This window comes from Schistosoma haematobium, chromosome ZW, assembly GCF_000699445.3.
Source record: "Schistosoma haematobium chromosome ZW, whole genome shotgun sequence".
NCBI lineage: Eukaryota > Metazoa > Platyhelminthes > Trematoda > Strigeidida > Schistosomatidae > Schistosoma > Schistosoma haematobium.
In genome coordinates this window covers 34,058,242-34,072,796 of record NC_067195.1, presented here as the reverse complement: position 1 = coordinate 34,072,796, position 14,555 = coordinate 34,058,242, and the positions used below count along the sequence as shown (strand labels likewise).

The 14,555-nt window shown below is 36.9% G+C and overlaps 1 protein-coding gene across 1 annotated transcript in view; it reads right to left on the bottom strand.

Moving 5' to 3' along the window:
• The window catches only part of MS3_00003366 (uncharacterized protein), a 50,042-nt gene that overhangs the window by 34,313 nt on the left and 1,174 nt on the right, over positions 1–14,555 (bottom strand). The window contains exons 4-5 of the mRNA XM_051211133.1: positions 7,260–7,592; positions 3,306–3,467 (exon numbers count right to left, since the gene is read on the bottom strand). Of these exons, the coding sequence (XP_051071171.1) occupies positions 3,306–3,467; positions 7,260–7,592 (495 nt within the window). The remainder of the gene's footprint in view (positions 1–3,305; positions 3,468–7,259; positions 7,593–14,555) is intronic.

The window sequence follows — 14,555 nt, the reverse complement described above, 5'->3', positions numbered from 1 at the left end:
TAGATATCGACCAATAGAAAATGTCCATTTAAAGTCCGAGGACACCATTGGACTTAACATGATAATTATTGGTCTATTCCTCCGCATCCACAATACTATCCTATACTGACCATCATCACCCAACCATCTCAGTTGATAAAGATTTACTGCTTCATTAATCGACTTGCCTAACCTCAGCATTGCTCACTCAATAGTACCACCGTACATGAACAATGTTTGTAAAGAAGCTACGATCAAATAGTAGCATCCCCTATATTTCAAGATAATAGAGTAGAATAGAACGAACTCCTGTGTAGTAACCTCGTTCTTTGACTGGGAGACAGATGTCTTGCTCACGTCACAAGTGGCACGAGTTTTCGAAAACCAACCAAGCTTACTGAATCAGTGTCAAAACTTTGTTATACGCTAAGCTACTAGAGATAATAAGACTTTTAAAATAAGTGAAGTGATCGACACTTTCAATTACTTTAGCCCCTATCATCAGTTCAGGAGCTGATGCACACCAGTCCTGAAATAATATTTCGCAATTAGTGGGAGAGAAACGCATCTCAAGCTTGCTTGTATCGTTGCTTAAAGTGATCACAAGAATAAATTTTGTTAGCATCTTCACCAAGCACAAATGAATCATATGCGTAAGAGCAGCTGAACTTTTATTTTACTGTGAATAGCATTGATTACTGATATTTGGTTTAGAAGACAGTGTTTTTATCTTCCCATTCATCCCTAATTAATGATCCTGGAAAAACATGAAGAATAAGCAAAGCTTATTTAGGTCTATCTTGAATATAAAAATGAGAGAGATCTATTGACGAATAACCAACTAAATGGTTAGTATATCATGAAAACGATTTTAATTCAGAGGTAGCCTGGCAACATTTCCAGTGTTTTAAAGACAACAGTAATATCTGACGTTATTAAAACTTTTTGACAAACACTAACATTTGTATGATATTTACAGATTATTTCTAATATAATTTTCACACACAATGTCTTCTCTATACTCGGCACCCAATTTTTGTTAAACTGTTTTAATATTACTAGTATAGGGGTTGTGGAGATTATTGAGTTTTTGATTGAGATCATGAACCGATTAATGTTAGACCATCACAATTGAAAACCTGGAAGCACTGGACGGCCGTTTCGTCCTATTGTGGGACTCCTCAGCAGTGCGCATCCACGATCCCGTGAGCGGGATTCGAACCCAGGGCCTTCGGTCTCGCGCGCGAACGCTTAACCAACTGGACCACTGAGCCGGCATCCAATGGTGATAGTTTCTAACATCAACCAATCCACGAAATTGCGCGACCAACTTCCATTGTACTGAGGTAGATACCTGTCTCTACCCGACAAGGATTAGCTCCACTGGTCACGGCTTCTCACTAGAACTCCGAGAATTCCCTCACGAAGCTAGTCACTAGTGAGCACATGTTAATTACTAGTATAGGGGTTGTGGAGATTATTAAGTTTTTGATTGAGATCATGTTTTAATATTGACGAATATTCGTATAAAAAAGTAATGTTACCAGAATCGAAAATAGTGACTTGGAAGCCGATAATTAACAAAGTTGGAATTTATCTGTTCATTTATTCGTAAAGGATTTATTGAGTATTCAGTTATCCATTTCGACATATCACAGGCTTCAAACTTTGTTTCTTAGCATTTCTTTGGACAAAAAGTGAGTATAGGACAAAACGTTCGATTTTAACTTTTATCAACTATTATCAGTCGGTTGAGATTACTGTTGACTTTTATTCTGTTAAAATCATTGTATGATGGTTAGGTTTACACGTATTGTATAAATTAGGGGTTGATTATTCAATTTAAGGATAGACAAGCACTCTCCAATTCATTGCTGAGCTACCTTATTATAATGCTATTGATTTGGATTGGATTGTTCAGTAGAACATTACGTTATTTAAGTTAATCATTCTGTGATAACAATATTATTTTGTCCCCTTCATTCAATACATTAAATGATAAGTTACGATCACTCATTTTTACAGCTATTTAATTTAACATATGCTATGCTGAGGAACCTTCTACTAGGATGAAACAGTTGCCCTGTGTTCCTTGTTTCTCACTGATTGTTTGGTTAAGGTCAGTCCATGATCCAAACGAACTTTAAATTGGATAGCTTCTCCAAATTTTCACTTCTAATTGAGTACAATTCTTTAACATAATTTACAAAACCTATTCTAGGTTGTTTGATCTTTCCGCGTCGAAAATTTCTATTTACCGACAGAGGAATTATGGAAATTATTAATAAGTTTGTATTGGAGTGAGATTAGTCAATTTCCAAAGATGTGTTGGTACACAAATAAAACGGTTTTTTGGAATTTATAATTCAATCATGACGAACACAAACAAACTTGGGGTTTAAACTAACGAGGGTAGTTAAAGCATAAATAAGTAATATTTATAATAAAAAGTGCTGTTATAGAGAATTATTCAATAAATAATAAACTAGAAACCTGTAGTAGTTCTTAGAATATAGCCATTTAAATGATTAAAAACCACAAAGGTAATAACTTAATCAATCAGGTCACAACTTATTGTTCATAACCCACTTTTACAACATTTTAAATCTTATGTATGTTTTGATGATTTGTTGACTTTAACACTACCTTAGTCAGCTTCAGTGTTAACGGAAATCGGATGTATGATATTAAATCAACACTACTTCAAAAAAACCAATTTAATGATCCTGTTGAGAATATCAATCAAATTACTTGTTTTGAAGATCGCTACAACTAGTAGCTCTTAAAGTATGCTAAACTCTCAGTTACCGATCCGCTCCTATTTTATTAATCACGACTAAATTCAGTTTCTATACCTTAATTTCGGAATGTTTACGGTGAAACAAAGGAAGCTACATGAAAAGTAACTCCGAGTGAGACATGAACAGATTAAGAACTTGTACACGTAGCTAATAAATTGATTAGACGAATAACAAATACCACGCCAGGAATTCTTGTTAACTAATGAGTAGTATGTAACAAATTTTATTTATGGTTTGCTGGTGAGGCATATGAAATCACTTTTATTGCGATAGCAATAAAAACGGGGAGAATGGAAAAAAAAAGCGGAATAGAACGAGATGATAAGAACGTATTTTTCAAAGAACTAATGTTCACCCACAATACAGGTGTTATTTACAGTTTAAAAACGACCCAATATAAACAGAAATGTGAAAAAAAGACTAGGGAGTTGTAAATCAAAAACTTAACCTTTTCATTAAAATATTATATGACATGTTAGCACAGACTACCGTAAACATAACTACTTATGGGTCTGTGATACTTACCTGGTCACCTTTCACCAAGATATCAACGTTTAAATCCGAAGGAGAAGTATCTTGATATATTAAGCTTAAAGGAATACGATGACCGGTACCAACCCACTGTTTAGTTTGCCATCGTAGAAGAAAGAGGCCTGCGACTATATCACTTGCGACTAAGTCTACATCCTTTATGTGCAAGACATGGAAAAAAGATGAGATAAAAAATAAGAACGACATCAAACTTTCTGTTAACAAAAATCCAAAACTGTGTCATATGATCAAAAATACTTTTAAGAGTGAGTTTTAAGAAAATCATCCATACCGTCGACAGACAAACAGTGACATCGCCAGAAGTTGGATTGACTGACAACAAGAGGTTGTTACAAATTAAACCAGATATCAAAAGCGATAACATTAGGAAATATAAATATAAATCGTAAAAGTGAATAGGGACTGTAGAATAAAAAATTATTAGTAAAACGACCAAAAATAAGATATAGATTAATCATGTAGTGAATTAAGTAGCCGTAATACTGATAATCTACCTTTCACCATCGTCAAAGAATTAAACATCATACACTAATTATCGTAAAAAGTTTAGCTCAAAATTTTCTCAGAGGTGCTAATAATTTAACTAAAAGAGACTTGATTGATAAACACATTTATCATGGAGTGGTTAGTGGGGAATAACATCTCTATCACCATTCAAGAATTAAAGGAGATAGATAACTGAGAAATTTGTGTACTTGATCAGTGTAGTTAGAATATAATGTACGTGTAGGTTATATAATGAATCCAAATTTATTATTATTTTTTATTTATTATTATTAATGGCTTTATTCAATATTATATTTTGGTACAATATAGAATTCTCAGCACAGTACGATGACTTGCGCCAAATTTATGCATCGAATCTGATTAGGAGATATAGAATATACAACTTAAAGCAATGTCTGTACACTCTAGTCTGCGAATAAACGGTATTTGAGAATATTTAGTTTACAACTACCCTTGTATAAACCCTGTCACTGTGAATGTGATCACTAATATTCGTCTGTATTTATGCCTTGAATAAGCTGATTGGACGAGACGTCAAAAATCCATTATTTTCATTTCACCTGGATTTCTCAAACAATTATCATCTCAAGTATAAGTGCATCCTCGTATGAGGTTTTAGATTACTACCTGTTGTCTATATATAGCCTTTACGGATGGAGAACTAGAAGAGTACATTTAAATAGCATTTTGTCATAGACCCAACTAAAATTTTTCTTTTAGATGTGATTAGCAAAAAAAGGTTGTGTTAAAAAAGCTCCTTTATGTAGTTTTATGAAGATTTTAAAAGCATCTGAACACAACCACCATACACCCCCATCTTAATTTCTACGTGTGCACGCATCATGCAAAACATGGGAAACAGTTATTATGTCGATAAGATTGCATTGATAGTCCATAACATAAAAAAGGAAATGTTCACAAATTTAAATGAACACATGATATACTTTGTATCAAAATGAGTCCTTTCAAATATTCCGCTATTTATTTCTCAGGCATGAGAGATGAACAGTGTCGATGGTTGAAGGACAATTAAGGAAATTGTCTAAAGTGACATGTTTTCGGTTTCTTGTCTTTTAGCGTGACCTGAGGCAACATGCAGTTACCTTCATAAACGAAAAAAGTCTGTCCTGACTAACTGTTATCCGGCTAGTAGTACAAAGTAATATTGAAATTCCATTAGTTTATTTTCAGTTTAATCGTCAAAAAATGGAAAGACAATTGGAAATGAATGATTATGAAGAAAAAAGAACTTAGAGAACTGTTTTCAATTACTTGATGAGTTTGAACTTGATATCCCAATCAAAGAGAAAACAGCGCATGTCACGAAGACAGATTGGTTAGCACTTGTTTATAGGATATTCCTGAACAGAAAGAGGTAAGTATACGAGCGTTCAAGTGTTATTTGATACACAACATACACTCTGGTTATTGATAGAAAATAACGAATGCCTAAAGAAACCACGTCACAATCTAAGCAAAGTCATTGTTTTTACATGAGAAATTACATTATGACACGATTCCCATGGAAAACTAAGAGCTCAAACCAGTTAAGACAGTTACGAAATACGAAGCTAGTAAATTTTTATTTACTTTGCAATATTATGGTCTTTATGTTGTGAGCTAGTAGAAGTATTTGCCTTAGAAAGTCGACGATAAATAATTAGCTATGGGCAATAGTGGTGACAAAAACTAAAACTGCCTGATGAAACGAAAACAATACTTTATTTCTTTAAACTCTGCTAATGTCATTACTTCCCTGGTACAATAACAAGTAAATAACCTGAAACTCGTTGTCTCCAAATTTCAACACATGCGAGTTTCAAACCTACACGTATCAAATCCAGTGTAAAAATAGATATTCACGCAAAACAATCAATTTAAATAATATGTTGATTGAGCTGTTTTACTATCCAGTTGTGAGTGTAAGTTGCCTTTTCATTTAAGCCAGAACTTACTTAGTTGAGAAGCAAAAATAACGTTAGAGAAATCAGTGTGTTGACTAATGTCTATGCTAATGGAAAAGTGAGGATTTAAAACTGAAGTTTAAAGGCATGTACGGACGTCAAATTGGGAGTATGTCTATTCATGGAGTGTTTCATCCGTTACTATGATCGCATTCGAAAAATAGCGTTTCTAAGTTGAAAGTTCTTCATAAAGGACACTTTAATAATATAGTTAGTGTTAAGCTAAACCTCCTGTTCCCAAGTCTAAATTCTAGTTAAAGTGAATTCTAATAGTATTTCAATGACTTGGCAACACGTGCTACATGCATACCTGTCAAAGACAGTACATCAAAATAGGCCATGTCTTACATGCCGATTCCGAGTAAACATGGTTGAGGCACAACTAACCAAGTTGGTAGAAGAAAAAATACGTGAGAACGCTTAGTAATGCAAAATGTCTTTTATCATTTTCGTATCACTATGGACAAAAAATTAGGTCCAAAACTTTATCCAGTACATAATGCCGTATCCCTGTCAGCCGTATCTAACGCTAATAATAGCAAGGGAATATACTTTAAAATTGGCCATGTTTTAGTCTGATATATATGCACCCTTTTGACTATGGTATATAATTTTTAAAGCTTCTATTTTCTGTTCATAGTCGGTGAATTTTCTTATTGTTAGTGAAAGAAGAAAACCATCTCAATCCATCTTTTCAAACTAAACGTATAGAGATAGTATTGCTCAATCACTACATCTTCTTGAATCTTGTCATCAATTATATTTTGGAAACAAAACTGAGGAAAATGAGTGGAAACAGTGTAAATCTGTTACACGGTGTAATATTTTCCAACCTCCAGTATGCAGATCATATCGTCTTAATTACAAGATAGACAAATCTCAATCAGTTGAATAGTTTTGACAATTATGCTATGAGCCTTGGGCTGACGAAACGCAAAGGACTCGCTGTCATAGAAGTTTCAAGTGCCTTTCTATTATAGACAATTTTTTTACGACGACTGCTTAACTGTGGTCGACAACTGTGGAAACTGTAAACAGTTCGACGGTACGTTGTACGTCAGACTTTACCAAGCCCCAATATAACCCTATATTTTCCTGTTTATCACATATAAACAACATTTTAAGTATAGGTGTTAACCGAAATCAGAGAAACGACAACCCGTCGTTAAATTTTCACATTTCTATATGCATTTATATTAGCATAATTTTTCCAAAAAAATGCTTGTTTCTAGTTAGAAACTAGAAAAGACTCATCTGATTTAAGCCATATTTGAACCTGTAATTGGGTGTATTACGTATGGAAATACAAACAGAAACAGTACTTTGTCATAACACATCAACGTAGAGATAACATCTTTGTCATTTCATCTGCCAAAGACTCAAAACCATACATCAGATTTCAAAAAATGTGAGCAAATTTAAAAGTACACGAAATTCACAAGAACTCTGCACATACGTAAAATATATCTGAAAACAAAGCCGCTGCGGAAGTGATTATTGTTTTATCAGTTTGCATTGTCGACCGATCAGTTTTACAAAAAGGTAAGCGACGAAAGGCCCGTAAACATTCCAACTTCCGTTGAACAGCCTTTCTTCGCTTAAGCATCACTAACTGCTTCGTGGAAAGATTAACATTTGGATTCAGACAACCCTGCTTGAATACAGTAGGGTCGTTAGTCAATCGGCTCCAAAAGGCACCAGCCTCACGATAGTGTAACATTAGAAAAAAGTAGAAACCAATCACATGAGCTACCGCAATGGCATTCCCTGCTATATAGCAATCAACAACCTGAAATTAGATGTATGAGTAAAAATATTTCGAAAGTTTACAAACAATTAAATAAACGGAATTTCTTTACAATATAGTAGGAGTAGAATACCAAGGATTACTTTTCCTATCAATATGGACAAGTTAAATCCATACTACTTTAAAAAAACAGAAGCAAAACTCATATATCTAAAATACCTCATGCAATTACATTTAAAACCCTCCGAAAACGACCGTTACTTAACACAATATATGTTTACATCGTTGTACTGTTTTATCAACCTGGCTATCTAAATTACGATAATGCAAAAATCGAGGATCACAAAGTGGAAGGTCCTCTAAATCTGAGTAGACAGTGACAAAATAAGATAGTTAAGGGAAATGTATAAAGCTTAAACTGGAAAACCCATCAAGCACGTATAGAGTTTTCATTATGTATCCAACGCTAGTTAGTTTTTTTTTTTATAAAGAATTACCTCTCAATGGTTGTCTGAGAGTTGAATGTTAGTGAGAACTCTTGGTTTATACACTATCTATGCGCTAAGTCAAAGAAAATGTGAACTATGTGTGATAATAAGGTAAGATATAGTTTGGAAGCTCCGGAATTGATTGTATACAAACATTATGTTACGATAAGGATGGAGGACTTTTTATTGAAAAGTCACACCAGTTAAATAGATATATTTCCTCTCACTTTTAAAGGTTTTTACAAGTAATAACAATAGACACTAAGACAGTATTTTGGGACGAAAATAGGAAAATAGTTAACGTTAACTCACCTAACAATCTAATCTACCTGTAATTTATTTTTGAATCCTGCCCTAAACGATTTGAAGAGGAAAGCTAAACGAGATATATGGGTTAAAATTAAAGGGATTCAAGGACTTAAAACCCATGATAATACAGTTGAATCAATCTTATGATGAGACATCTTGATAACCAAACTTATTTCCCAAATGCCGTGGTATGGCCGAGAACGGGGTGGGCCCACCACCCGTCACGAAATGTTCTCAAACGGCCACGCGTATACAGCCTCTGCAAGGGAAGTCCTACTCACTACCTTCTCGTGGCGGGAATGTTGTTTACGAAAATGAGAGGACGAAAAGAGAATGTTCGGCGATTCAACCGGATCCCAAATCAATGGTGCACATGGGTTCCAGTATCCTGAGGGAACAAATGGCGTATGAACCAATCGTTGGTCACCGGCTACCATGGGACTGCATCTCCTCACGATGCCCCACTGCCTTGTAGGTTAGACCTTAAGGTCGAAGGCTTCGAGTGTGGCCTCCTAAGATAACCACCTGCTTCGGTCTGGGCACCCGGGCAGTATCACAGCTCACACACAAACTGAATGAAATGACAATACTTAGGGAAAATACTATACTTGTTTCGATTAACAGTCAAACGATTCACGTTATTATTATTTACTACGTCATTTACTCACTCTCTTTTATTCCCACTTTATGTATCCTTATTTTTCGACTTATACAGAAGCTCGCCTATAGTGAAAACTCGGTTCTATCTAAACGTTCTCGAGTCACTGTCCGGTTGAAAATTGTATGCTACCACAAAATACGAATACTGAAACAGTTTTTCTGAAGCCACGTGCACTATTCAAACTGGCTGCCTTCAACGTTCGCACACTTATGCAGGTCGGACAACAGATAGGGCTGGCTATGTCTTTGGAAAGTCTTTATATCGATGTTTGCTGTCTATCCGAGACCCGTATTCAAGACTCTGGTGAAGTACTACAAATTCGATCTCCATCTGTCGATTCAAAAAGCTTGTTTTACGTGCGCTTATCCGGGGACCCTGTGGTATCTTCGTCTGGTCTTGCTGGCGTTGGTGTCGCACTAAGCGCTAGAGCTGAGGCAGCACTAATCGATTGGATCCCCATTAACAGTCGGTTATGTGCTGCTAGATTAGAGAGTTCCATCAAAGTGAGAAGAAATCGGTGTGAGAAACAATGTCTTTTCGTCATCTCCGCCTATGCTCCGACAGATTGCAGCCCAGATGCAATCAAGGATGAGTTTTACCACCAGTTATCTGTTCTTCTCCAGAAAGTGCGTTCGACAGATATTGTGGTACTAGCCGGAGACTTGAATGCTCAGGTCGGGCGTCTAGGCACAGAAGAGAATCGTCTAGGCGACTGATGGGGACTTGTTGGCCGCAGGACAGATAACGGCGACCGTCTACTGCAACTTTGCACAGACCACAACCTGTTTCTGGCTAGCACTAACTTTCGGCACAGTCATCGCCGATGTGCCACCTGGCGTCCTCCCTCTACACCTCATGCCTGGACTCAGACTGATCACATCGCGATCAGCTACCGCTGGCGTGGTTGTGCACAAGACTGCCGCTCCTTTTGGAGTACCTATCTCGACTCTGATCATGCCTTGGTCTACGCCAAGGTAAGAACCTTACTTTTCAGTGGCCAACAAAGTGACCGCCACCAATGGATTGATGTTAGCAAGCGGGTTGCAACTTCTGTTGTAAGTAGGTATCGAACCGAGCTAGCTTCTAGGCTAGCTAACATTCCACCGAAAAGTATAGATGAGCATTGGTTGCAACTTCACGACGCCATCAAAATGTAGAGTAAAGCCACTTGCGTCCCGCTTATAAGCACTTGTTTTCTTTTGGTTCCTTACAACTCATTGAAGCCCGTCGGTCTACTCCGGATGACCGTGAGTTTGACCACAAACCCGAGAAAAATTGACTCGTGAGGAGCAGGCTGGGTTTCGTTCTGGTCGAGGATGTATTGATCATATCTTCACCCTCCGCCAAATGTTAGAACACCGCCATACTTATCAAAGGCCAACAATCGTAGTGTTTCTTGACATCAGGACTGCCTTCGATTCGTTGGACAGGACTGTTCTCTGAGATTGTCTATTGAAGAAGGGTGTACCTGAGAAGTTTATTAACATCCTAAAAGCCCTATATACAAACACCTCAGGCAGAGTGAGGGCATACAACCACCTTTCTCCATTGTTCCATTCGGGCAGTGGGGTTAGACAGGGTTGCCCAATCTCACCATTCCTCTTCAACTTTGCCATCGACGACATTCTGGAAACAGCCCTGATGAATGTAAGTAATGGTGGTGTGGATCTGTTGCCTGGAGAAAGACTTCTCGACCTTGAGTATGCGGATGATATTGTCTTACTGTGCGACAATGCCCAAGGCATGCAATCCGCACTTAATCAGTTGGCAATCAGTATGGTATGTACTTTGCACTTTCGAAGTGCAAAGTACTTCTACAAGACTGGCAGGATTCTAACCCTGCACTCACTCTGGATGATGAGCAGATAGAAGTAGTCGAGAAGTTCGTGTGTCTGGGTAGCTGTATGAGTGATGGTGGGGGTGTGAGTGATGAGATCAATGCACGTATAGTGAAAGCCAGAGCGGCTTATGCCAATCTGGGCCACCTTTGGCGCCTTCGTGATGTTAGTCTGGCTGTAAAAGGTCGGATCTACAACGCGTCGGTGAGAGCAGTTTTGCTCTATGCTTGTGAAACCTGGCCTCTCCGAGTTGAGGACGTTAGACGACTCTCTGTGTTCGATCATCGCTGTCTCCGAAGGATTGCTGACATTCAGTGGCAACACCATGTCAGTAATGCTGAGGTTCGGCATCTTGTGTTCGGACACAGAGACGATAATGCAATTGGTGTCACCATCTTGAAACACCGACTTCGGTGGCTTGGACAAGTCCTACGAATGTCGTCCCAGAGAATTACACGTCGTGCATCACTTGCCGACGCTGGGACTGGTTGTAAAAAGCGGAGAGGTGGTCAGTGTATGACATCGTGTCGTGGTATGAAAGAAAGCTGCAAAGAGCTGGGTTCCGTTGGTCCTTCACGACTCCTTGGCTGGGGTCCGAGAGATGGTGCAACACAGTGGCTAGAGACGTTATCAGATATGGCTCAGAGTAGAAGCCAGTGGCGATCCTGTTGTAACCTTCTTTTACTTACTTCATAAAAAATGGTTGTTTCTTCCTTAACTGAAAGATTTCTTCTGATTGTACCTTTCGGTTTCCCCCATTATTACTATTATTATTATTTTCATTACTATTACAGTACCTTACACTAATCTGTTCGTTATTGTTCTTTTTTTACGCTCCTTACCTTCTTTCTCTCTTTGAATTTTGATTGTTTTGTGTGGCACAAATATATTTGGTTCCCTCTTGTACCAATATTTATGTGTTCAAATAAATAAATAAATCCTAGAGCCTTGTATGACAACAAATAGTGAGCCAATATAAAAAAAGACATTGTAAAGACCAAAAGATATTTTTACTTAGACACTGTTTAGGTCCTTCGGAAACATAAAGAACAGAACTTATTGCCCCAATATCCTCTGGTTTCGGCAATAAGATCTTAAAAACACGAATTAAGCAACATGAAATTAGAAATATATTTTTCAGAAAGGTAAATGGTCATTTTTAAGTAGTTTACCCAAGAGTCATGCGGCTGTGCCACCAGGTATGTAGGACTACCAGTAAGAGTTCTTTCTAGACTCATTAGGAAAAGCTTTCTAACATATGCGTATCGACATCCACTTCAAACATTCAGAAGCAGTCCACTGTAATTCAAATTCTCACTGCACATTAACAAACTGTATGGACGAACATCTGATTCAAAAATCTTAGTGAAGTTGAGGCGATAATTTGACCGGAAACAAAGAGAATAGTAGAACTTAAGAGATTAATCCCACAGATTTTTAGGAACAATGGTAAACTTAACTAGTTAAACCTTTGTTATTCGCAAACATACTTCCTGAAGTATGGTTTTAGTAATTTTCTGTTATCTAGTGACAAAAATTGATAGTATTAACCACATTTTATGGCCAAGTTTACCCGTCTTTTAGAAACCATAGTATTGAGAATGTGGAAATTATCTCTAAAACGAAAAATGCCATTTTAAAACTGATCTGTAGTGATGGGAAGTCTAACAAAAGTAGAATAGTTGAAAACATCGACTTAGTGAGTATAGCTCTTGATCAAATTTGTAAGCTTAGCTGAGCTTCAAGTATATTGACGTCTGCAATTGGGTAGTACTAACACCACCTACAACCCAAAGAGTGGCTTAAATCTAAGTGCATGAACCCATATATCATCAGGGAAAGAGATGTTTGTTTATTTACCATATAGTCCTCTATATCTCACACTACACCTAAGAAATACAAACTCTTGATAGCAAACAGATGCATAGTCTGCAAAAACTTGATCATAAATGAATTTGAAGTATTGGTCATGTATGATCCTAGGTGTAAATTACTAAGTAAAGGAAGTAATTCAGTGGACGAAATTCTAAACATATATCCACGGTGGTTACAACACGTGTTGGGAAAACTTGATCATTAGTAACCAAAGCATGTAATAAGCTGGTTTGTGTAGAAGTAAGTTAGAAAGACGTTATGAACTGTCGGTAAAAGACATATCATTTATTTTGGAGTTGATGTCACCGTCGCAATCAGCGTACGAAGAAGTTGTGTTTCAGAAGGTCAAATACATTCAATCATAGTAAATTTCGATACTGTATAGGATGAATGCGCAAATACTTTCCATTCTCTTGTTCATCTTTTAGTATTCTAATATGTGAACTTTGAAAGTGGACTAATTCACATTCGAGCAGGCAGCAAGTCCAGCTATACTAATAAACTGATTGTGATCACCATTTTTTAGCACATCACAGATTTAGACAGTGGACAGAATGTGAATAAGGTTAAAAATTGATTTTGGGGTACATATAGGCTCTAGAAGAGTTATATCATAAGGTCATACTGAAGAGTGTTTGTCCAAAATAGTTTGATTTTACTCATAACAGTTCACAGGGTCTGAAAACTTCTATAACACAGAATAACTGAATAAATTAACGACTCGCGCATTTTCAAGTGACTGCGATTGGATTAGTTGTTTGAGATCAAAAAACTTTCTAAGGACAGTTTTTTATTTACTTAAAACATAAGTATTTGTAGAAAAGAGAATCAAAATGAATATGTGCCACACGAATAAGACAATGAAATTTTGAAGAGATGTACAGAGCAGGAGTATAGTCAGAATAAACCAATGAAAACGAAAACATAAGTATACAAGGACTATTTACGACAATTCTGCTGAGCAGAACACAATCAGATTGAATTCTTTCACTTAAGTATCTCACAATTATGGAAAATATGAAAGAAGACTGATGCAGGATAGCCACTGGTTTCCATTCTTAGCCAATAATAGTCTAATAAAATCTCAAAATAATGAGTTACACTCTCTCTCGGACCCCAGCAAGGGAGTCATGATGGGACATGAATTACGTATGACTATCCACCGACTATCTCGAAGTGCGATGGTAGCCAATGTACGAGCAAGTTGGAAAAAAGCTAGGAGCGGCTATGTTAAGACATCGCATCGGCTCATGAAGACAATAACTGTCGAGATGAGTCATGTGGGTAGGTGCAGACTCTCTGGCAGGGGTTCGCGTGATTATCGTAACCGATAGTTAAAGACTTTGAACGACAACTCAAAATCGTTTGCAATGATATAGGTGCATTCACTCTTTGTTTTCCATTATATTTTGAATTCTTCATGTCATCAATTGCAATGTTTTATTCCCTGAATCATTGAGGTATGTGTCTACATAGTTTTTAAGATCTGCATAAGCATCCCGGGCACACCCTTCTTCAGTAGACATTCACAGAGCACAACAATGCCCAACAAAATGTACACAATGATTGTAAACCTGTAAGAGATATAGCGGCACTCTGAAATTTTGCGAAGAGTGAAAATATAACCTGACAGAATGGAAAACAGAATGCTCCTTGCGAGTCGGTTCTCAGAAGTTTTGTACAGTCTGAAAAGTATTACAGAAGCTAATAGTTTAGATGCAGCTAGAAGTAGATTTGTTGCCCTATAGTTGTTGTACACATTATGCAGAGTGTAACGCTGTAGTTGTTTTTTTCATTATAAAAGTGAAAAATATTCGTTTAGCTGAAAGAATTT